General features: G+C 52.6%; 1 protein-coding gene across 5 annotated transcripts in view; it reads right to left on the bottom strand.

The window, feature by feature from the left end:
* Positions 1 to 1,452: 1,452 nt before the first annotated feature.
* Positions 1,453 to 22,253, bottom strand: part of CIMAP2 (ciliary microtubule associated protein 2) — a 34,685-nt gene continuing 13,884 nt past the window's right edge. For 2 of the 5 annotated variants that reach the window (XM_045204189.3, XM_024571017.4), the window contains exons 2-10: positions 17,116 to 17,203; positions 16,489 to 16,653; positions 16,202 to 16,324; positions 10,862 to 10,999; positions 10,567 to 10,710; positions 8,808 to 8,969; positions 7,683 to 7,799; positions 6,014 to 6,147; positions 1,453 to 4,893 (exon numbers count right to left, since the gene is read on the bottom strand). In XM_045204189.3, the coding sequence (XP_045060124.2) occupies positions 4,821 to 4,893; positions 6,014 to 6,147; positions 7,683 to 7,799; positions 8,808 to 8,969; positions 10,567 to 10,710; positions 10,862 to 10,999; positions 16,202 to 16,324; positions 16,489 to 16,653; positions 17,116 to 17,166 (1,107 nt within the window). In that variant the 5' untranslated portion in view covers positions 17,167 to 17,203 and the 3' untranslated portion in view covers positions 1,453 to 4,820. Of the gene's footprint in view, positions 4,894 to 6,013; positions 6,148 to 7,682; positions 7,800 to 8,807; positions 8,970 to 10,566; positions 10,711 to 10,861; positions 11,000 to 16,201; positions 16,325 to 16,488; positions 16,654 to 17,115; positions 17,204 to 18,624; positions 19,183 to 20,186; positions 20,257 to 22,253 lie in introns of those variants that run through there. The other 3 variants (XM_024571016.4, XM_045204188.3, XM_045204187.3) reach the window with 3 other exon arrangements.

Here is a 22,253-nt window from a genome sequence, read left to right as displayed (position 1 = left end):
TCCAAGCATGGTGAGCTCTCAGCTTCTCCGAGCAGCCAGTCCCATCACTGTCCAACCTTGTGGTGGTTTCAGATGGAGGTGAACTTCACACGAGGTGGGGCAGAGCGGGGGCGGGGGTGCAGTGCATGGAAAGTAAAAGAATAGTCCTCTCCCTCCACAGCCGTGAGTTTCTTGGCTGCTGAAGGTTTTCTGTAAAGTCAATTATAGCTAGTTTCTTTGGCCGGAAGGATGCATAATTGGGCATTACTAAAAGGGAAGCAGGGTTGGGGTGCTGTGTGATTTTTTTCCCTCCTTGATCCCAGGTTCTGAAGAGAAAGGCGGGAGTCTCCCTTAGCAGGCTCCATGCCTACCGTCCAGAACACTTCACGTCCCTGCGGCTGTGTGGCCACGCTTCTGTAAGAATAAAAGTGTGACCTGGAAAGTAGCCTTTGTTGTCTCTTGCTCTGGGGACCGCAATGTGGAGCCAGACCTGGCTCGAGTGCAGGCTCTGCCACACACCAGGTCAGTTTGAACAAGGTCTGAAGTGACAAGTTTGTTAGGGCAGTGGGGGCGTGGGTGAGTTTCTGTCATTGGTCACGGTGTCACCCGGCGTAGGTGTTCACAGGCTCCCCGTCTGCAGGGTGGAGAACAGACTGCAGCGGGGAAGGCTGGGCGCCAGGAGACCAGAGGAGTCCAGGTGAGACTCTGGGGGCTCAGATCTGGCCGGGAGCTTTGTAAGGTCCCAGACACGGTTGTCAGGCACTGTGGGACACAGCCCTGGCTTCGTCACCGGGTTGCGACCTAACAGGTTTTGGCAAGTTAACCTGTTAAGACTATATTCCCTCACCCACAAACCGGGGGAGATGACTAGCTCTCCACTAAAATCCATTCCTCCTTTCCTTGGACACTGCTGGACTACATTTCCCAGCCTCCCTTGCTCTGAAGTGTGACCTCTAGAAGAATGTGGGCAGGGTGGTAAAAACCTCTGTGAGGTTCTCCTGGCTCTGACACCTTCTATTAGCTGGATGCAGGCGACAACCAGGCCATAGGCAGTAGCACAGCTGCAAGCTGGAAGGAGCCGGGACCCCTGAGTCACTGGGGACTGCCCATAAACCTGAAGCCTGGCCTGGTTTGCTGTGGGAGCAAGAAATAAAGTATTTACTGTAGTTGAACCACTACACACAGGGGTCCGGCACAGGTAACGCCCCTGTTTTTATTACAAAATCTTTTATTACAAAATCATAAGCATGTAATTCTGTAACATAACAGTACCACACTCAAGCACCCCCTATGACATTTTAAGTGAAATGTTCAACTAAAACAAAAATTATTACACTCATTACCCTACCAACCACACTCAAGCAGGCGTTACTTCTGCTGTACCCTGTATTTGGGACTCCTTGGTAGGGCAATTTAGCTCACCCCAATTGTTAGAGGGTTGTCAGAATTAAATGAGCAGAGACAAGAGTTGAGTTCAGTGCAATAAAGTTTTATGCAAATGCACAAATACACACGATGGACACTTTCCTAAAATGTCCGTGATGTGGGCGTCCCTTCCTAAAGTCATTTGAGAGGAACCTTTTAGGAAATTCCTTTTTCAGTTGTTCAGTTTCACAAATCTGGATTTTGTGAATTCTCCATAAACAGGGAGACGTCTATAATGTTCCTTAAAACAGATTTTGTAGTTTAAGCCTTCGGTCCCACTTCACGTTTGAGTTGTACACAGCACGCAATGTCTCATTTAATCCCCTCCGTCCTGTCACAAAAGCAGGCCCATTTTTACCTCCCTGTTACAAATAAGGAACGTGAAGCTGAAGGAAGGCCAGGTGACCTGCCAGAAGGCCAGGTGGGAGCGATTCCCGAGTTCAACAAGGTTGCGGGCGCCTCCAGTCCCGCAGCAGCACAGCGCCCAACGAGCCTGAGCCGCAGCCAGCGGACGCGGGCGCGCCAGCTCTGGACGCGGTGAGAGGAAGCCTTCCTTGGCAGCCAGACAACCTTCCGCTCCATTCCAGCAGGTGTCTGTCCCTTCTCCACATACGAGGCTTTCGTAACAGAAGTTCGCTGGTATCTCACCGCCAAGTACTTGGAAGAACTGTCTCGTTTAAAGTTGTCTCACAGGTGTTCCTTACAAACAGGCAAGCACTCCCAATTTGCTGACTTTGTGGTAACATTAACTGTCGGTAATATGAGAGCTAATATATTTGAAAAATGAACTTTTTCTGTAAGATAAAAGAGGTCTAAAATTTTTTATTGCATGTTTTTTACACTTTATTTTGAATTAAGTTAGACTCACAGAAAAGTTATGACAATAGTACGGATTTCCTGCCCCCCTCAGCGTCCCTAATGGTAATAATCTTCTACGAGGCCACAGGAAAGTGGGCAAACCAAGGTAATGGGCAAACAGTGTGGGCTCAGGTAATGTGAATGGGCAAACCATTAACACTGGCCTAATGTTGTTAATTTAACCACGGCCCTTACTTGAATTTCACCGATTTTAACACTGATGTTCCTTTTCTTTCTGGAATCCTTTCTAGGATCCTACATTGCATTTTTCCTTAACTTCTTCCAAACTGTAACCGTTTGTGAAGGGATACTGAACATACAGTAAACTGCACGTGCTTTAAGTTTGCTCAGAGTTGACATGTGTACAGGTAAACCATGAATGCGTGTGCATTCACCTGTTGATGGACATTTGGGGCGTTTCCACTGGGGGGCTATTAGGAATAAAGTGGCTGGACCATGGCTGTACAGCCTTTGAAGGGACAAATGCCTTCCTTTCTCAGGGAGATACCCAGGAGAGGGCATGGCTAGATCACCTGGTAGGTGTGTGGTTAACTTTTTATCATGCCAAGAGTTTTCCAAAGGGGCTGTAGCATCTCACATTTCCACCTGCAGAGTATGAGAGGCCCCTACCAAATCTGCACCAACACTGGGTAAGGCCAGGGGTTTTGACTTCAGCCATCCTAATAGGTGGGTAGTGGTATCTCATTGTGGTTTTCATTTGCATTTCCTTAGTGACTATGGATTCTGGATATAAGCCCTTTATCAGCTATATGATTGGCAAATATTATCTGTTGCTAGTCTTTCCATTCTTTTCAGAGTGTTTTTAAAATAACAAGTGATCCATTTAATTAAATCCAATTGAACAAATTGTTAACTAGTTAAATATTTGGATAAGTAGTTACATTGGTATCTAAGAAATATTTGCCTACCCCCAAATTCAAATATTTTCTCTTATGTTTTTTCCCAGAAGTTTTACAGTTTAGATTTTACACTTCGGTCTATCATCCATGTGGAGTTCATTTTTGTACATGATGCAAGTCTGACTGGTCATAGTTCTTTTTATTTTTTGCCTGTTGGCATCCAACAGTCCTCGCACCATCTGTAGAAAACACCATTCTTTCTACACTGGATTGTCTTTGCATCGTTATTGGACATCAGTTGTCCGTGTGTGTGTGTTTCTGGGCTCTCTAAGTTCTATTGCTTTAATCTGTCTACCTTAACACCAGTTCCCCACTGTGGACTCAGGTGATGTGAATTCTGCAGCTCTGTTCCTCTTTCTAAAATTTGTTTTGGCTATTTTCTGTCTTTTGTATTTCCCTGTAAGTTTCAGGATAAGCTTGTCAACTTGAAACAGTTACTGGGATTGCTTTGAACCCGCCTTAACCACATTGGGACTTTGACCCATGAACATGGGATGTCTCTCCCTTACTTGGGTCTTCAGTTTCTCCCACCAGCATTTTGTAGTCTTCAGTGTACAGATCTTGTAGAGTTGTTGGCAAATTTAAACCCAAGTATTTCACAGTTCTGATGCCATTTTAAAGGGCATTTTCAGTTTTTGATTATTTATTGCTAGTATATAGAAATAGTTGATTTTGGTATAGAATCTTCCTAAAACCTTGCTAAGTAAGCTGACTTATTAAATCTAGTTTGTGTCTAGTTTGGCTTATCAGCTTTTTTTTTCTTTTGAGAGTTTAGTATGATTTTTACAGAGTCATGTTGTGTATGAATAAAGACAGTTCTTCTTCCAAAACAGTCATTTTGCCATGAGTGAAAAAGAAACTGCTTTTTGTAACACACTCAAGCTCTGAAGGAAGCATTTGAAGTATTTTTTAATCATTATGTGGATTTTATGGCTGAGGCTATGGTGTCCTGGTCTCCTTTTCTCTAGAGACAATAATCTCCTATCCTCCCACCCAACCTCTCACCAACAGAAAAACAGCTTAAGACACTGCGATCAATGCCCACAGCCCCGCCTTTGTGCTAGACCGGCGAGCTCACGAGAGGGAGAAACTCACTGTTCCCAAAGAACGCATGTTGCCTGTAGGTCAGCAGGGGGTCCTTATCGCATGAGGCCCTGCTGAGCTTCCAGAAGCATCCCGGGGTGGAGACAGAATACTCCTGGAGGGGACCTAGAGCTGCCTTATGACAGATGTCACACTCTCTCACCTCTTTTTGGATTTTAATGAACAGGGAGTCAAGGACTTTGGCTTTAGAATGGAAGGGGTCCCAAAAGTGGCCGCCATGTTTCACCCCTTTGGTCCATCTGCTATCTGGCTCCCATGTTCACGTCACTGGCCGACTTGAATTCTCAGAATAACTGCTCTCTCGTAACAAAAGATATCTGGCTCCAGGTGTTCCAGCAGACATCACGACCTCCAGGTAGATATCTCCAGTAAAAGTGATCCCGCCACATCACCATACCTCTCCCCACTCCCATGCATTCCCATGTGTCCTTTCTCCAAGGCCCCTCCATTCCCTCTTCCACTCTCCGGTGCCCAGATTTCGTCTTCAGTCCTTTGGGCCCTCTGGCCACCGCAGGCTGTCCTTCATGTGTGGCTTTAAGGAGTAGGATCTGAATTGTGATCCACAGTCGGAGGACACTTCCCCTTAGTAAAAGGTGTGAGCCTTTCCCTTTAAAAGACAGAAAAAAAGAAAATGGAACTGGTCCCTTGGAAAGAGTGAGCCCCCCATCCCTGGACAGCACCCACAGGGATGAACAGGTGCCAGTTGGTTGTGCCTCCCAGGAGACCCTACACTGGGTGAGAGGCCAAAGTCAATGACCTCCATCAAAACAGCCTGGTTCTAACCACCACACTTGGAACTCAAAGGTAAGGGAGCAAAGCCTTCAAAATTCTGAGGGATAATCATTCCCAACCTAAAATTTTATTTCCAACCAAACTATTGACTAGTTGCACAGGTAAGAAAAAAAATTTTTTTTCAGGAATGCAGTCTATCACAAATGTTACCTCCAATTACCCTTTCTAAGGAAGCTACCTACATAAGGGAATAGGTCAAAGAGGAAGACACAGGACTATTGCGGTAAAAACAAACAATTAAAAGCTGGTTTTCCCTGAACGTCTGATCCCCAGAACCTGGTCCTCACGCCCTCACCAGGGTTTCCAACAAACGATCGACTCTGAGGTGCACGCTCACTCCCACTTTCACGTTTCTGAAACCGAGAACACACTGCAACTGACGGCCCCTCAGGTCCGTGAAATACGGCAGCCGCTAACACGTGCGAGCTGTTCCACAGCTAGCCATGGTATTGCACGCACTTCTTCTTTTGGCTTCACACAAACTTCCTTTAATGGGTTTTACCAACCCCATCGTGAACACCGAGAAACGGAGATTCCATGGGGTAAAGCCCACAAGGCAGAGCCCAGCATGTAAGGGGGTGGGTGGGGGAGTTGGTGGTAGTGCGATCCTTCTCTTCACCGCAGCTTTAGTTAGAGCAGTGGTCTCATTTCATTCTGCACAGTCCTCTGCTCATTGGACAGTTGAGGAAAATGAGGCTCAGAGAGGTTAAGCGACATACCTCACCTCACACAGCCAGGAAATGGCAGAGCCAGGATCTGAACTCTCTCCTGGCAGTCTCTGAACTGCCACAGCTGTTTGCCTGGCCCTAGGGGCAGCAGCTATGTTCCCATGGGAACCAAGCACAAGGTAGAAGAGGACCCCGCCGCCCCCCCCCCCCCACCAAGAGTGAGCCCTTCCGCCCTGGCCCCTCTGCTGAAGCTCCAGCTGCACTCACTGCATGAACTTGTCCCAGGCTGGGTCTGAGGGGTAGCGCTTGGATCCTCCCAAGAACAGGGACCGATATCGCTGCCCTTGGTCCTTTGTCCCCATCGGACAGGTGTTGAAGTAGCGGCCCACACCCACAGGGTTCTGCACCAGGGACAGGAGGCAGGATGTTAGCAAGCTGGACACCTGGCCGGGAGACTAGATCTCAGGCCTCCTCCCCTCCCCCAGGCCCTTCTCTGCTCCATCTATTATAGGTTGAACTCTGTCCCCAAAAAAGACATGCAGAAGTCCTAACCCCCAATACCTCAGGGTGTGACCTTGTTTGGAAATACTGTAGTTGTAGATGCAATCAGTTAAGATGAAGTTGTACTGGAGTAGTGTGGGCCCTTAATCCAGTATGACTGCGGTCCTTTTACAAGAAGAGCCAGGGGCAAGATGGCCATACAACACAGAGGGAGGGATGCATTTACAAGCCAAGGAATTCCAAGGACTGCTGGCCACCACAGCTAGGACGAGGCCAGGGAGTATTCTCCCCAGCAGGTTTCAGAGGGAGCACAGCCCTGCTGACACCTGGGTTTCAGACTTCCAGCCTCCAAAACTGTGAGAGGATAAACTCCTGCTGTTTTAAACCATCTGGTACTTTGTTACGGCAACCCTAGGAAATTTGTACACCATCCCACCCAGACACCTGGGTCGGTTGTAGATACAAGAGGCACCAACAGAGGTTCAGAGAGGAGGTGCAACCTGCCCAGGGTGACTAGTGAGGGCAGAAAAACGTCAGGACAGGGACCCGGCCATCTGCAGAGAAGCAGAACTGAGGGTGAGCTGGGAGATGTTAGGAACAAAACACTAGTCCCCTGTGAAGCTGAACTTGCGGCCCACAAGGGAAAGGCCTGTCTCATGGGGGAGTGGGCTCCTGGCCAGGTGTGCAGGCAGAGGCACAGGCAGAGCTCAGTCTCTGGAACTGGGACCTCTCTTCAGCCCCTCCCGCTTTGGCCAGCCCTGGGATAGCAGCACGGACATTTGGCTCTTTTCTAAACAGGAGATGCAGGCTGGAGGTGAGAAAAGAAAGGATTCAGGGGACTGACCAGCTGGTCCTCAAGAAAATAAGGTAGAGCAGAGGTGGGGGGAGGCTGTGGGTACACTGGGGATCCAGCCATCACTCAGGGAGTTGCGCAGGTAGGGAGGGCAGGTGGGAGGCACACTGCTCTCCTCAGAGGAGTGGTGGCAGGGATGGGGTAGCGGGAGCGTAATGAGAAGGCAAATAAGCTAAAACCAAGATGTTCCCAGGAGAGGCCTTAAAAATGTACAGCGGTTCAAAACCAGGCAGGACAGGCGAAGATTACATTATACACATGGGGTTGGCTGCCTCTGGGGAGGGGAAAAGAGAGGGAAGGGGAAGGGAACACCAGGGGTCCTTGCCCAACCGGGCATGAGAAATGGGCCAACTCCGAGAGCTGCCCCTGGGCCTCAAGACAAATTCAGAGAGAGAATGGAGGGGGCCTTCTCCTGGAAAAGTAAAGGGATGGGACAGTTCTGGGGTGATGTAGCACAGTAGTTCTCAACGTGTGGCCCCTGGAATAGCAGAGAAAAGAGGGGGGATCGGCTCATTCAGAGCCTCAGTTCCCAGGGGCAAGGAGGGTTTGGGGCTGCTCATCACCCCACGGAGACCCACTCACCCAGCTTCCCAGGAGCATCTGGTACACCCTTAAGCCTGTCCGCTTGGAGGATAGCAGGAATGGCGGCTGTTTGGTTTGTCTGCATTCCTTCTCTGGAGGAAGCCACATACTGGGACCCTGGGGGTAGGGAATGAAGACCGAAAGCCGAGGAGGTCTGGCAGTGATCGGCTGGGGCCAGGGCAGGTGAGGGCTCCCTGGGCCTCCAGCCAAGGATGCTGGGAGGCACCCAGCCACCTCCCAACGCACCAGGAGCCCACCCTCCAGGGCTGAAGGGCCCTCTGGTGCCCTCGTGATCCACGCCACCTGTGCGAACCCCCTGCCACTAGCCTGACACCTCTTTCCAGGTTCCCAAGGGCCTCCAGGCCTAGCAGAGTCCAGAGAGATGCCCAGACCCAGTCTGGGGAGAGAAGCCACTCAGACTTTGGAGCTAGATGAGTGGGGTTCCAATCTGCCCCTTCGCTCCCTTGCTGGGGGAGTCTGGGCAAATCCCTTCCTATCTCTGGGATGAGTTTCCTTTTGTGAAATGCAAACGGTAATCGCTCATGGGGGAAAGTGCTGGAAGGTGCCTGGCCCAGAGCAAGCATTCAGAAAGTGTGGGTACCCTTTTTCCTTCCCCAGGCCCCACTCCTTCCCAAGCCCTTAGCGGTTCTCTCAAAGGGGGCAGACCTCACTGTGGGGGAGGGGGCGGTGCTCAGCTATGGTCAGGGGCCTACTCTGATGGAGCCTGAGGCTCCCTAGGCTGGAGCAGGTGTGCAGCCCCCCGCCAGGGTGGAGCCCTTATTCACACTCTGCCCTGGCCCAGTGTCCCCCCATTTCTGAGGGGCAGGGCAGAGATCAGTGCTGGTCAGGTAATTTCGGGTACCAGGCTCCACACTATGAGCTCCAGTCCTTAACCTCATTTAAACCTCACTGTCCCCATCCCTCTCCTGGTTAGATCAAGTGCACGAACCAAGGCTGGGAGAGTGAGAGGGACACCACGGGCATGACTGCCAAGTGCAAGACCGGGTGGGCCTGACACTGAGGCTGAGCTTCCCCCGTGAAACACCCACCCCACACCACCCCAGCCCTGCAGGAGCGCCACCCTCCCAGACAGGAAGGCAGGTGCGCCCTGGCGGGGACACTGACTAGTTTTCCGGGACACTGGCTGAGGGTGCACCAGTAAATCTTCTCTGTAGGGGTTGTCGGGAAGCGGGAAAGTTTTGAAAACGCCCCACGCTTCTTATTGTGAGGGGAGTTAAGTTCTTCCACGAAGCTCTTGAAATTCATCAGTTCCCTGGGCTTTTTTTTCTGTGAAACAGAGGGGGAAAGGGTTATCTGTTATGCCAGAACAATCCACGGTCCCCTCTCTGGACTCTCACCAGCAATCGGAGAAAAGTGGGTGGCCACACAATGAGCTATCACTCCCACCCTGCCTGAGGACCTCCTGCGGCCAGCCCTGCCCTGGGTGGAGGAGAAGCAGCCCCAGACCCGGGCGGGCTTGGTCTGGCTGGGTCTCTAGCACCCCCGCACAGCCCTCCTACCGCCTGCGTGCCCACCCTTCAGTCCAGCTTGAGTTTATCCACTCCTCCTTTCTTTCACTCATTTGAGGAACATGACTGAGTTAGGCACAGCTCTAGGCAGGAGTCGCAGTCCAAATATTTAAAAACCGGGGTGATGGGGGACACGGAGGACTTTCAGGGCAGTGGAACTACCCTGTGTGATACTATAATGGTGGGTACATTTGTCCAAACCCATGGAACGGACACCACAGAAAGTGACGCCCATGTAAACTGTGGACTTTGGGCAATGGTGCATCATGTGACTTCATGTATTATAAGCAGTACCCCACTCTGGGGCGAGGTGCTGATGGTGGAGGGGGATGAGCGTGTAAGGGGAACAGAACACACATGGGAACTCTGTACTTTCTGCTCAAAGATGCCATGAACCTAAACTAAAAATAAAGTCCTTTATTTTTTAGCTAATAAAAAATTCATTCAGAATTCACTCAGAATGGGCATTGGCTACAGGGCCTGAGGAGGGTCCCAAGGTCCCTCCTGTGCTGGGCGAGCCCACCCCTGCAGTAGCCGGTGGTGGAAGGGCCCGCGGGGCCGCACCAGGTGGAGGGCTCAGTTCAATGGCTGTTTACCAATTAGCACTCCTGACGCCCTTCACCACAGCACTCACCACCTACACGGTGTTTTACTCATGACTGTGTTTCTATTTCCATTAGAAGGTAAACGCCAAAGAGGCAAGTCTCCCCTGCACCTAGACTATTACCTGGCCTAAATGTCCACACTGAGTGAATACATAGTGGAGACAAAAAATAGGTGATCGCACAAATACTTAAGTCCAGTTGCTGTGAGCATGAAGAAGACAAAGCATGGGGTGGTATGGATCACACAACAGGAACTTCCTGGGTGTAGGAAAGGGAGGATGGAACTAAAATTCCACCTCAGTTTCCCCCCTGGCCCTCCAGTTCCCCGCCTTGTTAGCAGTGCGCCACTAACCCAGCCAGCCAGTTCAGCGGGGTCTGTGATGCCTGGAAGTGTGTCCTGGACAGCAGGACACCCAGACCTGAGCTGTCAAGGTCCCTGCAGGCTGTGGCCAGTCTGCCACCCATCCCGTCCCGGCACTGTGGCCATCGGCACTGCCCCTGGAGTTCACGCCAGTGCAGAGGAGTGAGAACTGGCAGTGAAGTCAGACAGACGTGCTAGAATTCAAACCCCAGCACCGGGCCATAGCGGCGGTGGGCCAGCCTCAGCTTCCCTCTCCAACGCTGCGAGGGAGAGGTGCGCAGGACGTGAGGAGGGCCCTGCACGGTGCCTGGCATGCAGGGTGGTGCTCCTGGAGATGATGAGCCCTGTCATCGGGCTAGGGAACAGCCACACCCCACCCAGGCACACACCTGCACAGAGTAGTGTCCGTAGGGTTGGGGCTTGCTTCGATCACCAGTGAAAATGTCATAGGGGCCACGGGTGCCCATGGATCGTCCCAAGCATGCCTCTAAGCCGCTTTTGAGGGAGTAGGTGCATGGCGCCAGACCGCTGCCCTGGAACAGAGCACAGACACCAGTCCCTGAGGGAGGGGTGCCGAAGCAGGCGCATCGCCCCCTTGGGGTCTCGCTTTCCCCATCCGCTCCCGGAGCCCGCCCCCAGAACTGTGCAGGAAGGTGGCCAGGCCTGGCCAGGTGAGAGAGATACCTGATGAGCCAAGGGGGGTGGCTTGTTGGTCATCCTGCACAGGAGGCCCTCGGAATGAGACCGGTTCCAGGCCTTCTCCTCCAGCTTCGTGTATGGGTTGCCCTTCTCGCCATAATTTCCAGGACCTGGATAGTAGTTCTGCAGGGGAAGGGGGAACATGAAAGCCATCAGTCCCACTCCTCATGCTAAGTGCCCCTGAAGAAGAGACGCCCCCAAGAGGGGAACAGGATTTTCAGGGACCCTGGGGGCCAGCCGCCTCCCAACACACAGCACCGCTGTCCTGTGAGCCTCCGCTGCCGATCAGGCCTTCAGGCCCACACTCCAACTATTCACCAGGGCCCTCTGCCTTGTCAGATCATGTTGCCTAAGTGGGTCCTTGCTGGTCCCCAGACACGTGCCATTCTGCCAGCCTCCCTGCCTTTCTTTGCTTACTTGTGTTGTTTCACTGCTACCTGAAATGTCCGTCCTGCCTTCTCTCCCTTGGGAAATTCTTCTAATCCTACAGAGCCAACTCAAATGTCTTCTCTCCTGGGAATGAAGCCTTCCTTCACCTGTCACCTCAGACAGTTGCTTGCTTTGGTGGCCTCTGAAATTCCATCCACTGCACCCATGTCACAACCCTGCATTTGCATGAAAGGGTCTCACATTGTGCCATGAACATTGCTGTGACCGAGAAGTATCCGGAGTCCTGGGTTCGAATACTGACTCTGCTGCTTCCTAGCTGAGTGATGTTGAGCAGACCACTTAATCCTTCTGAGCCTCATGGCCCACCTTTGTCACATGGGGATAGTAATACTTTCTTCCAGGGTAATGAGGATGAAATTTTTAAGTGTCTATAAAGCCTCTTGCACAGTGCCCAGCCCATGGTGGGGCAGCTGTCTTGGAGGGGGTGGGAGGAGAGGTAAGAGAGGCTGAGAATTGTGACTGGAAGGCTGGAATTTGACTGCCAAGGTCGGAAATACGTTCTTTGTAGGTAGTGAGAGGAGAGCCACGCTGCAGTGTAGGTGGGTGGGGGTGCTTGGGCAGAGAACCAGCAGGATGTTGTTGCTTTGCATCTTTCAGTCACCAGGGGTCGCTGCCGCTCCACGATAGCTTAGCCCTTCCTGCCTCGACTACTCCAAGGGGAAGAGCCCCAAACCAGGCGGGGCGGAGGGGACAAGGGACTCTGCCAGACTCTGCCGCGGGAGTCAGGGCGCTGCGGGCGTCGGAATTGTTAGCCCTCAGAGGAACACGACTAAACGTTGCCCTCTTCCAGAGCCTGGGGTTCCCAGTGTGTTCCAGAGAAAAGCCCCAAGGTAGGAAGCTGGGTCCCTGCCTCCTTAGCTGTTTCACCAGCCTACTATCTTGGTCCTGAAGACAACTGGATGAGATCAAATCAGCGCCATCCGCAATTAACAGATGGGGAAACAGAGTCTCAGAGAGGCAATCCTTGGCTCCAGGGTCCCATCTCCGGAAAGGGGCAGCGCAAGGGTTCCAGCTCCAAATTCCACGATCTTTCTGAGCCCCTACTGTTTGCCAGGCATCATGTAGGCACTGGGGTAGGAGGGTAGTGAGCGCCACAAGGTGGTGGGGGCAGGGAGGAGGCATTAAAGTGACGCTGTAAAAGGGGTAAGAGTAACCTCTGCCCTGCTCTTGGGCTAAGTGCCAGGCACTCTGTTGGCAGAGCCTTGCCCTTCCTTCCAGGTCCACAGGTGTGGCAACACACTTGGGCTAATGGGAAAGCCCGTGATTTGATTTTTTAATATTTTATTTAGTTATTTTTAGAGAGAGGGGAAGGGAGGGAGAAAAACATCGATCAGTTGCCTCTCAAAGCTCCTAACTGGGGACTTGGCCAGCAGCCCAGTCATGTGTTCTGACTAGGAATCGAACCACCAATCTTTTGGTTCACAGGCCGGCACTCAAGCCACTGAGCCACACCAGCCAGGGGGAAAGCCCGTGATTTTAAATGGTATGTTGTCAGAGCCTCTGGGACCCAGGCAGGAGGAGTGATTAATTGGGGGGGGGGGGCAGGGTGGGAATAGAGGAATTGGCACTTAACTGTTTTTTAGCTGGACCTTGAAGAATGAGAAGGATCCTAGGAGATGGGTGTGGGGAAGGGGACAATTCCCCCAGGCAGAGGGGCAAAGGCAGGGAGGCTGGAACACCACTTTGAGGTCAGTTGGGAGAGGTATGATGCGAAGAGGAGGGGGAAGGCCCTAGAGGCCCCACCGAGGCAGGTTAAGTCCTGATTCTGAGGTGTGCGGGTGCTTAGGGAAGGTGCTGGCAATGCAGGAGACCAGCGAATCCATCAGGAGGCCACCCCTGGGTGGAGGTGAGGCAGTCGTCTGGGCCAGGGCAGAGGCAGTAGGAATGGGAGGAGGAGGAGGGAGGGGAGGAGGGGCGAGGGAGAAGGAGGAGGAGGAAGAGCAGAAGGGGAGGAGGCCGAGAACACAGACCCCAGCAACTGCAGGGGAACAAGGTGTGCTGGGCTCCTGGCTCGGGCAGCTGGGTGGAGCCATTCCCTGGAAAAACAGGAGATGCTGACATATGATGGGTGGGGGTTGCAGAGTTTGAGGTGCTGAGGGACCCCCGGGCGGGATCTGGAACCCTCTGCATGGAGCCTGGCTGGGTGAAAGAGATCTCCCCAAGAGGGTGGGGGTGCTGGGGAAGAGGAGCCATGGAGAGAAGCTGGCAGAGGAACTTCAGGGCTGCAGAGTCCAGTGTCCCCAAAGCCCAGAGAAGACAGAGTGCACAGTGGGGCGGGGGGGGGTGGGGGTGCAGCACCCAGTGCCAGTGGGGGACGGGGTTCAGAAACCAGAGAAGAAGGCATTGTTTTTGCAGGGTTCAATAGCCCCATCTTCCTGGGGGAAGGAGTCATGGGACCCCAAGGCAGGCACCCACAGCTTTGGCAGGTGATGTTTATAGACCTGCAGTAGGCAGGGGGCAAGAGTAGGGACCAGGGGCCAGAAGAGGCCATCAGGGTCCCAGCCCAGGTCTCACAGCAAGATGATGACTGAGAAAAGCAGGCGTTGGACCTGAGCTCCCCGAGGCACTGCCCTCACCCCTGGGGCAGCGACCCCTCCCTGAATTAGTGTCTGGGGCTGAGCCTAGGAGACTGACTCAGAAACCCCTCAGGGCCTGGCTAAGGTCTCTGCGGGAGCAGGTAGAGGGACCAGCAGGGAGAAGAGACAGCCAGAACAGAGGGACCCACCATGGCACTGTCACCTGCTCAGCCAACACGCACAGATGCCCCAGAGCTGGGGGCTAGGGACACAGGCAGGAAACACACAGTATCAGATATGTTCCCCCAACTCCTCTGCCCTCAGCTGGGCTGGGTAGACCCTGCCCTTGAGGGTGAGTTGAGGAACAGAAGCCGAGCCTATGGGTACAGTGCAGTGGCTGGCGGGAACACAAACCCTGCTTCTGTCCCTGAGCAGCTCTGCAACCCTGGGCAGGTGCGGACACCCTCTGTATTCCGGTTTTCTCAGCTAGGGAGTGGAGGTAATGACAGTGCCTACTTCACAGGGTTATGGTGAGGATTAAGTTAGTGAGGGCACTGAAGTCCTTAGAACAGTGTCCGGCTTGTGGAAAGTGCTGTGTTTAGGGTCAGCTATGACTGACTCCTTTAGATGTGAAGGTAATGACTCATTTTTAAATGCGTGCAGGCAGCCCCTCGCCCTGAGTTGCAGTTACAGCATCTGGACCTGAAGATGCACATGCTTGTCCCCTGAAAAAGGCAAGAAGTAACTTCCAGGCCTCAGAGAAGGCTTCCCAGTGGTGAGGGGTGAGGGAAAGGCCCTGGGTGCGGGCTTGGCGTCCCTCACTTGCAGCTGTGCAGCCCGGGGCCAAGCTGCTTATCCTCTCTGAGCCTCCAGGACCTCATCTGGAGCGAATGCAAAAAGTGAGGACGTTTTGGAGAGCCAGGTACTTAGGAGGCATGCCTGCATGTAGTCCACAGATACTTATAGTGTGCCTACTGTGTGCCAGGCACTGCTAGGACCTGAGAATTCTGCAGTAACTAGGCAGACGTGGCCCATCCTCAGGGGCTGTTGTCCAGTGGGGGGAGGGGGAGACACTAAACACGTGATCACAACAGGGACTCTTAGGAAAGGGAAATGTCACCTAGTGGGGGCTCAGGTCAGCCCTTGGAGCTGAGAGCTGAAGGCTGAGTGGGAGATCTTCAGCTGAAGGGCTACTCAAGGGAGAAGGGCATTTCTGACAACAGGAAGAGCAGGCGCATAGCCCTAGCTGAAAGAGTGTGTGTGGCACAGGTGAGGAGCTGGGAGAAGGCCGAGAGCGTCCAGCACAGAGGGCGCGAGGGCCTGGGAGGTGAGGCGCTCAGCAAAACACAGGTGTGGTGGGACTCCTGCCTTCTCTCTCATGACCTAACTGAGCTCAAACCCCACTCAGTGCCCCCCCATGAGATGTCTATCCCAGCCCAGCCCACACACTGTGGCCCTCCTGCCACCCCCACCTCCCACGGCCATCGCCTCCCATCTAGACCCCTGCAGCCTCCAGCCCTCACCCCCACAAGCGGGTGTACCTCTGAACATGTTAGTCAAGCCCTTCCTGTGAAAGCCCTGCACTGGCTCACACAGCACTTGGAATCAAACCAGAAGCCCTGACATTGCTGCAAGGTCCTCATGGCTGGCCCTCACTCCTCTGCTCTCTCTCCTTGCCCACTGTCTCCGGCCACACTGCCTCCTGCCTGCTGGTCTAACTCAGGCCCTTGTCTTCGCTGTTCCTGCTCGCCCAGCATGCTCTGTCGCAGATACTATGAATCTCAGTTGCTCATGTCCCGCAGGTTTTGCTCAGATGTCACCTCCTCCCACAGGCCATCCCTGACCACCCTATAAATTGCTCCTTCCCTGTCTCAAGTTTCCTGCCTGATAATACGTGACTTGCTTCTTTATTCTGCTATTTCTAGCACTAGGATGCTCCAGGAGAGCAGGAACCTTGTCTTCTTCACTGCTGAGTCCCCAGGACCAACAACAGTGCATTGCACTTAGTGGGTTCTCCATCACGATTTGCTGGCTGGGTGGCTGGATATAAAGATGAATGAGTTTGCTGAGCTCCTAATGTATGCCAGGTTCTCTGCTGGGGCCTCGGAGATGAACCAGACCCATCCCTGCCAGCAGGGAACTTCCAGTTTAGTTGGGGGACAGACGCAGGGATATACAACAGCCAGTGGGCCTGAGGCCATGGCACGGGGAAGCTGAGGGCTGTGGGGACCTGAAGGAGAGCCTGGCCGAGCCTGGGGAGGAAAGGGGATGAGAGGAGCACTTCCAGCACCACCCAGGCTTCAGGCTCAAAGAGAGCAGAGGGTGGGAGGGCTCCCACTCCTTTCAGGAGAGCACCTACCCCAATGGGTCCTCGGAAGCGGACCTCCCCAGAGCTGAGCAGCCCCCGGTTGCTGCATGGTTTCTGCTGCAGCTGTTCTAAGAAGTCTTTGAAGTTGTAGGAGCCAGGCCCCAGCTTTTCCTTCTGTCTCAAGAGAAGAGAGAAGGTGAAAACCTTACACTTGGGGATGTCCGTTCAGGAAGGAGCCTGGGGATGATGGTGTTCCTTAAAGAGTGAGCTCTACCTGAGCCCTGGAGGACACTGAGGCCACCCTTGGAGAGGGGAGGGGTACGGCCTAGGGACCTCACCTGCAGCCTCTTCTCTTTCATGATGGTCCGGTACTGGAAGTGGGGCAAATGGGTCAGCCTCGTGGCTTCCTGGGCCTTGGCCCAGCCTGTGCCCGCCTCCTTCTTCAGCTTTTTCCTGCTGAAGCAGGTGTCCTTGCTGCCATAGGTCCCAGGCCCTATGTGGGACTGAATCAGAGCACAGTCAGGGCTAAGACAGCCGCATGCACTCAGTCTACCCACAGAGCAAGTTCGCACGAAGCAGCCACCCTGACCTGGGTATGACCTGCCTCTCTGCGGACCCACCCCCAGCACCGAGCCTAGCACCAAGGGGCATGGTACTCAAGGTACCACCATGAATTCCTCCATCATTGGCCCCTCCCACTTCAGGGAGGAGTAGTAACTCATTCAAGAGCCCACAGCCAGTCAGTGCAAGATATGGGAATGGAACCCAGGTCTCTGTGGCCCCAACTCATGCTGTTTTCACTAGAGTCCTGCCCCGGCTCTGAACCAGGCTCAGTGCCGAGGACTGGGGGCATGGAGAGGTGTAAGGCATGTTCCTTACACGGCCCAGCTCACCCACCATGCTGGAGGACTCGGAGGGCTGAGGCCGGACCATGTGGGAGAGTCGGCACAGCTGGGCACACTCACCACGTCCACGGAGTAAAGCCTGGAGTAGGGGGCCTCCGTGAAGGTGCTCATCTTCTTCTTGTTGGGGTGGACAGCAGAGACATCAAACCTGGGGAAGGACAAAGGCCCAGTGAGAGCCCAGTGCCTGGCACCCAGCCCTGGCGTGAGCGGTTCCGGGGTAGGGAAGGTGCCTGTAGAACTAGCCCATGAAGGGTGAGCAGAGTTGCCCCCACCTCAGGGTCTTCATCCTCCCTGGTTACCTCTCCCTGGATACTGCCCTTCCCGGTCCCCTCCCCCTGCTGGGAGCCTTTACTCAAAAGCCATTTTCTCAGCGCACCCCCACCCCACCCTCCAGCACTTACCAGGTCCTCCTCCCCGCTTTCTTTTCCTCATAGCCCTTATCACTACCCCACATTTTATACATTTTTCTTTTGGGTTATTATCCATTCCAAACACCCTGCCCCACACAAATGCAAGCCCTGAGTACAAGGTTTTGCTAATTGCTGTCTCCCCAGATGCTACAACTGTGCCTAATACATAGTAGGTGATATATGAGGGGAGACCCCCCCAAAAAACCCAGAATTATCTTCTGGAGGGTGGCCTCTGTGTAGTACAGGCTTCCCATGCTAGATAAGTGTTCTGGGAACCCATCTGTATCAATGTACGAGCTGGCGCTGCTGTGAGAGGCGGCGTTCCGCTCAGGTGGAATTTTTTTGAAGATTTATGGGAAGATTTACGGGTGATTTATGAGCACACCTGCCCACACCTCACTGAGTGTTCAGCAGTTTTTGGCCGAAAACGGAATTGACCCCCATTCCCACCCTCCCTATTCACCTGATCTAACCCCAAGCGACTTTTTTGTTGTTGTTTTTTCTCCAGTGAAAAAAGTCCTCAAAGGAAAACATTTTGCTGATGTGGGTGAGGTAAAACAAAAAGCAGCAGAAGCACTAAAAGGCATCAAAATCGACAAGTTCAAAAACCGTTCCGAGCAGTGGAAAAACATCGCAGTGGTGTACAGCATCAAATGGAGAGTATTGAAGGTGACTGAAGTTTAAACATGTGCGAATAAATACACTATTTTTTATAAATAAGTTCCAGGTTTGGGGGGGAGATTTTATATATATAATATATATATCCAAAATCATGTATCAACTATATCAGTCATATATGTGAATATAAAATAGGTGGTGTGCATATATATGTGATATGAATATACATATACATACACCTCAATATCGTAAGTACGTATGAATAAAGAAAGACACCTGGGCTGAAACCCTACCCACCACTTTTAAGCTGAGCGACTTGCTATGGGCCAGGCCACTCGCCTCTCTGGGCCTGGCACCTTATAGGTGCTTTCGAGATGGTTTTAAAAAACTTAATAACGGTGCTGAACGGACTTCTGGGCAGGGAGGCGCAACAGATAAGAGGCAGAGAAAGTCCAGCCCCCCTCCTACCGCTCCCCCCTCCCCCAGGCTCCAGCCCGGCTTCAAGGGCCCTCTCTCTCTCCGTCCTCTAGGCCAGCCCCACCTGTGGCTCTGCACCCCGAAGGGCGCCCCGCTGAACCACTTCACGGCCATGGTGCTCGCTGGCCTGCCCCCAGCAGCGAGGCCCTTCCCTCTTGGCGGGACTCCAGCGGTGCGACTTCCCCGCACAGCCTGTCGCTGGTCCCGCTGGTCGCTGCCACAGCAACGGAGCCTGGAGATTTGTGATTCGCCAGAGAACTGTGGCCGCGTCTCTGCCGACGTGACTCCCCCCGCCGGCCTGCCCGCGCTGTGCCGTGGCTTTTTTCTTTTCTTTTTCTCTTTTTTTTCTTTTTTCTTTTCTTTTTTTTTTTAAAGACTTTATTTATTTATTTTTTAAAGAGAGGAGAAGGGAGGGGGAGAAAGAAAGGGGGAGAAACATAGACGGGCGAGAGAAACATTCATCAGGTGCCCCTGGCACACCTCCGACCCGGGCATTATGCTGAGACCCACGGAAAGCCCCACTTGGGTAATGGCACCTGGTTCCTCCTCCACTTTGGGGAGAGAAGGAGAGCCAGAGGGGGAAGGCATGAATAAGGCTGCAGAGAGGGAAGGAATGGTTGAAAGGGTGGAGTCAGGACTCATCCTCCTTCAGACATCCCTCAAAAACACATTCACCTCGATCTGCAGAGGCTGTACAGGGTGTGTGGGACCCACATGAGGTCCCAGTCCTAAGAGTCTAGAGTGAAAAACAATGACCACAAAGTGTGGCCAGGCCTATGAGAGAGGAAGGTCTCTGACCCAGCCTGTGGGTGGGTAGATCAGGGAAGGCTTCCTGGAGGAGGAACATCCCAAACTCATCACTGAAGTATATGTATGACCTACTAGGTAAAGAAAGCAGTTGAGAGTATGTGCTCTCCTCTTTCCTCCTTCTTTATCTGGGACAGCAGAGAGCCACCTCTCATTTATGATGACAAGACATAAGTCAGAAACAGGACTTCCTTTGCATCCAGCCCGTGGTGGAACCGGACTGCTGGGACACTGGGTCTCCTTTCAGGCCTCACCCAATGCCCTTCTGACATCCAGTGTAACATTTTTGAAAAAGATTTTATTTATTTATTTTCAGAGAGAGGGGAAGGCAGGGAGAAAGAGGAGAGAAACATTGATGTGTGAGAGAAACATCAATCAGTTTCCTCTTGCACACCCCCAAATGGGGACCTGGCCCACAACCCAGGCATGTGCCCTGACCAGGAATCAAATCAGTGACCTTTTGGTTTGTAGACCAGTGCTCAATCCACTGAGCCACACCAGCCAGGGCCAGGAGAGCATTTGAATAGGAAGTTTGGACCCCCAGCATAGCCGTGAGGCTCAGGCACCAGGTTAGGCAGGCACACAGCCCCGGCTGCTGAGCTGAACACACACAGAACAGACAGCTGCCTCATCCAAGCACAGACTCTGCCCCTTCCCAACTGTGCTACCTTGGGCAAGCACCTCCTTTTCTGATTTTCCACTTTCTCACCCATGAAATGATGCTAATAATCTCCATCTCTCCAGATTGCTGTGAGGATTAAATGAGCGAATTTAGGTATTCTCCTGGCAAGTAGCAGAATCTCCGTAAGAGGTCATTACCTGCCTTTGGAAAGGCACCTTTGGAAGGTCCAGGGCAGAGAATGGGTCTCATTCACTTCTGGGGCAGTACCTGGCACATAGTAAATGCTCAGTAAATATTTGTTGAATGACAAGTGAACAAGTAAATGAATCTAGTCCAACTTCCTGAGAGTGCATAAGTCCTCAAAGGGACTCATGTTTGAATCCTGGCCCTGCTGCTTCCTAGCTGCTGACCTTGGGCAAGCTACCCTGGCCAAGGTTCAGTTTCCTCGTCTGTGACAGGAACATGTGACTACAGCCTCCTGGAGGAGCTGTTTTCGTGTGTCAGTGAGGTGTGGCTCTGTGCACTACCAAGTCCTGTGCATGGGGAGTCCTTGCACAGGACTTGCAAGGTACTCTCAGGGTGGCCCAGACCTGCCTGGGCTGCTTCTATCCCACCCTGAGCCTCTTGGTTGTAGGACTCATGGAGGAGTGACCACAGGATATGAGCCAGGGTCCACTGGGTTGGGAGTCCTGGCTGCCAGACAGACCAGCGCAGGCCAGGGTGAGGCAGCTGTGCAGCGAGGCAGCTGGCCCTAGTCAGTCCACGGCCTCCCCATCACAGCAGCTCACTCTCTCTCTATCTCACAGGCTGTGCTGCAACCTTCTCCTACCCGCATCTCACAGAAGAGGAAACTAAGCCTCAGACAGGGCGAGTACTTGCCCTGGCCCCATCTAGTGAGGTGTAGGATCAGACAGTGGATAAGAAACTCATAACAGGGGGCGGGAGTTCCCTGGCTGCAAGAGTTTCTACCTCTCCTCTCCCTCTTTCTCCCTTCCTTCTCCTCTCTCTACGAATACATACATAAAAATCTTTTAAAAAAGAGAAAAACGCCCTGGCTGGTGTGGCTCAGTGGAGTGGGCATTGTCCTGCCAACCAAAAGGTCACCAGTTCAATTCCCAGTCAGAGCACATGCTGGGGTTGCAGGCCAAGTTCCCAGTTTGGGGAATGCAAGAGGCAACCAGTCGATGTTTCTCTCCCTCTTTTCCCTCCCTTCTCCTCTCTTTAAAAATAAATAAAATCTTTAAAAAAAGAGTTTCCAACTCGTCCAGATTCTGGAGCCATCTGTGTTATCAATCAAGCCAGCTCAAGCTTCTCGGCCAGGACTCCGGCTTTGTGATGGGGCTGCGGCCGCTGCCTCAGTGCTCGCCCCCTGCTCTCTCCCGTCCACGCCCCGTGAGCTTTGACCGTGTGGGCTGCTCTGTCCCTAGACGTACCCCGCACTGCAAACCTCTAGGCTATCCATGTGCCTTTCCTGCTGTCGAAGTACAACTCCTACTCACCTGCTCAGTCAGATCAAAAGCCATGATGTCAAGCCCACGAGAAACAGAAAAAACAACAAGTGTTGGCGAGGTTGTAGAGAAATTGGAATATCTGTGCGTGGCTGGTGGGAATGCAAAATGGTGCAGCTCTTACAGAAAACAGTATAGAAGTTCTTCAAAAACTTAAACGTAGAATTACCACATGACAAGCGTTTCACTGCTGGGTATATACCCAAAAGAGTGGAAAGCAGGGTCTCAAATAAATATTTGTATACCCGTGTTCTTAGTGGCATCGTTTCCAATAGTCAAGAGGTGGCAGCAACCCTCTTGGGGTGAATGGATGAATAGATAAACAAAAGGTATAATATACATACAATGAAATAGTCAGCCTTAAAAAGGAAGGAAATTCTGACATATGCCACAATGTGGATGAGCATTGCCGACGTTATTCTGCATGAATACGCCAGACACCAAAGGGCGAATGTTGTATTATCCCCCTCATCTGACGCAGCTAAAGTAGCAAGTCAGTTGACACGGCAGGTGAATGGTGGTTCCCAGGGGCTGGGGCAGGTGGGCTGGGGGGCTGCTGTTCAATGGGATGGAGTTTCAGTTCGAGAAGGTGAGGAAGTTCTGGACGTGGGTGGTGGTGACGGTCGCACAACAGTGTGAACGTGCTTACTGCTACTACACTGTACGCTTAAAAATGGTTAAAGTGGACAATTTTATGTTGTGTGTTACCACAATAAGTACTTTTCAAAAGCCAAACACTCTGGAATCCTTCCTGGT

The sequence above is a fragment of the Desmodus rotundus genome, chromosome 3, assembly GCF_022682495.2.
Source record: "Desmodus rotundus isolate HL8 chromosome 3, HLdesRot8A.1, whole genome shotgun sequence".
NCBI classification, from domain to species: domain Eukaryota; kingdom Metazoa; phylum Chordata; class Mammalia; order Chiroptera; family Phyllostomidae; genus Desmodus; species Desmodus rotundus.
The sequence above is the reverse complement of the archived record's forward strand: the minus strand, read 5'-3'. Positions and strand labels throughout refer to the sequence as shown.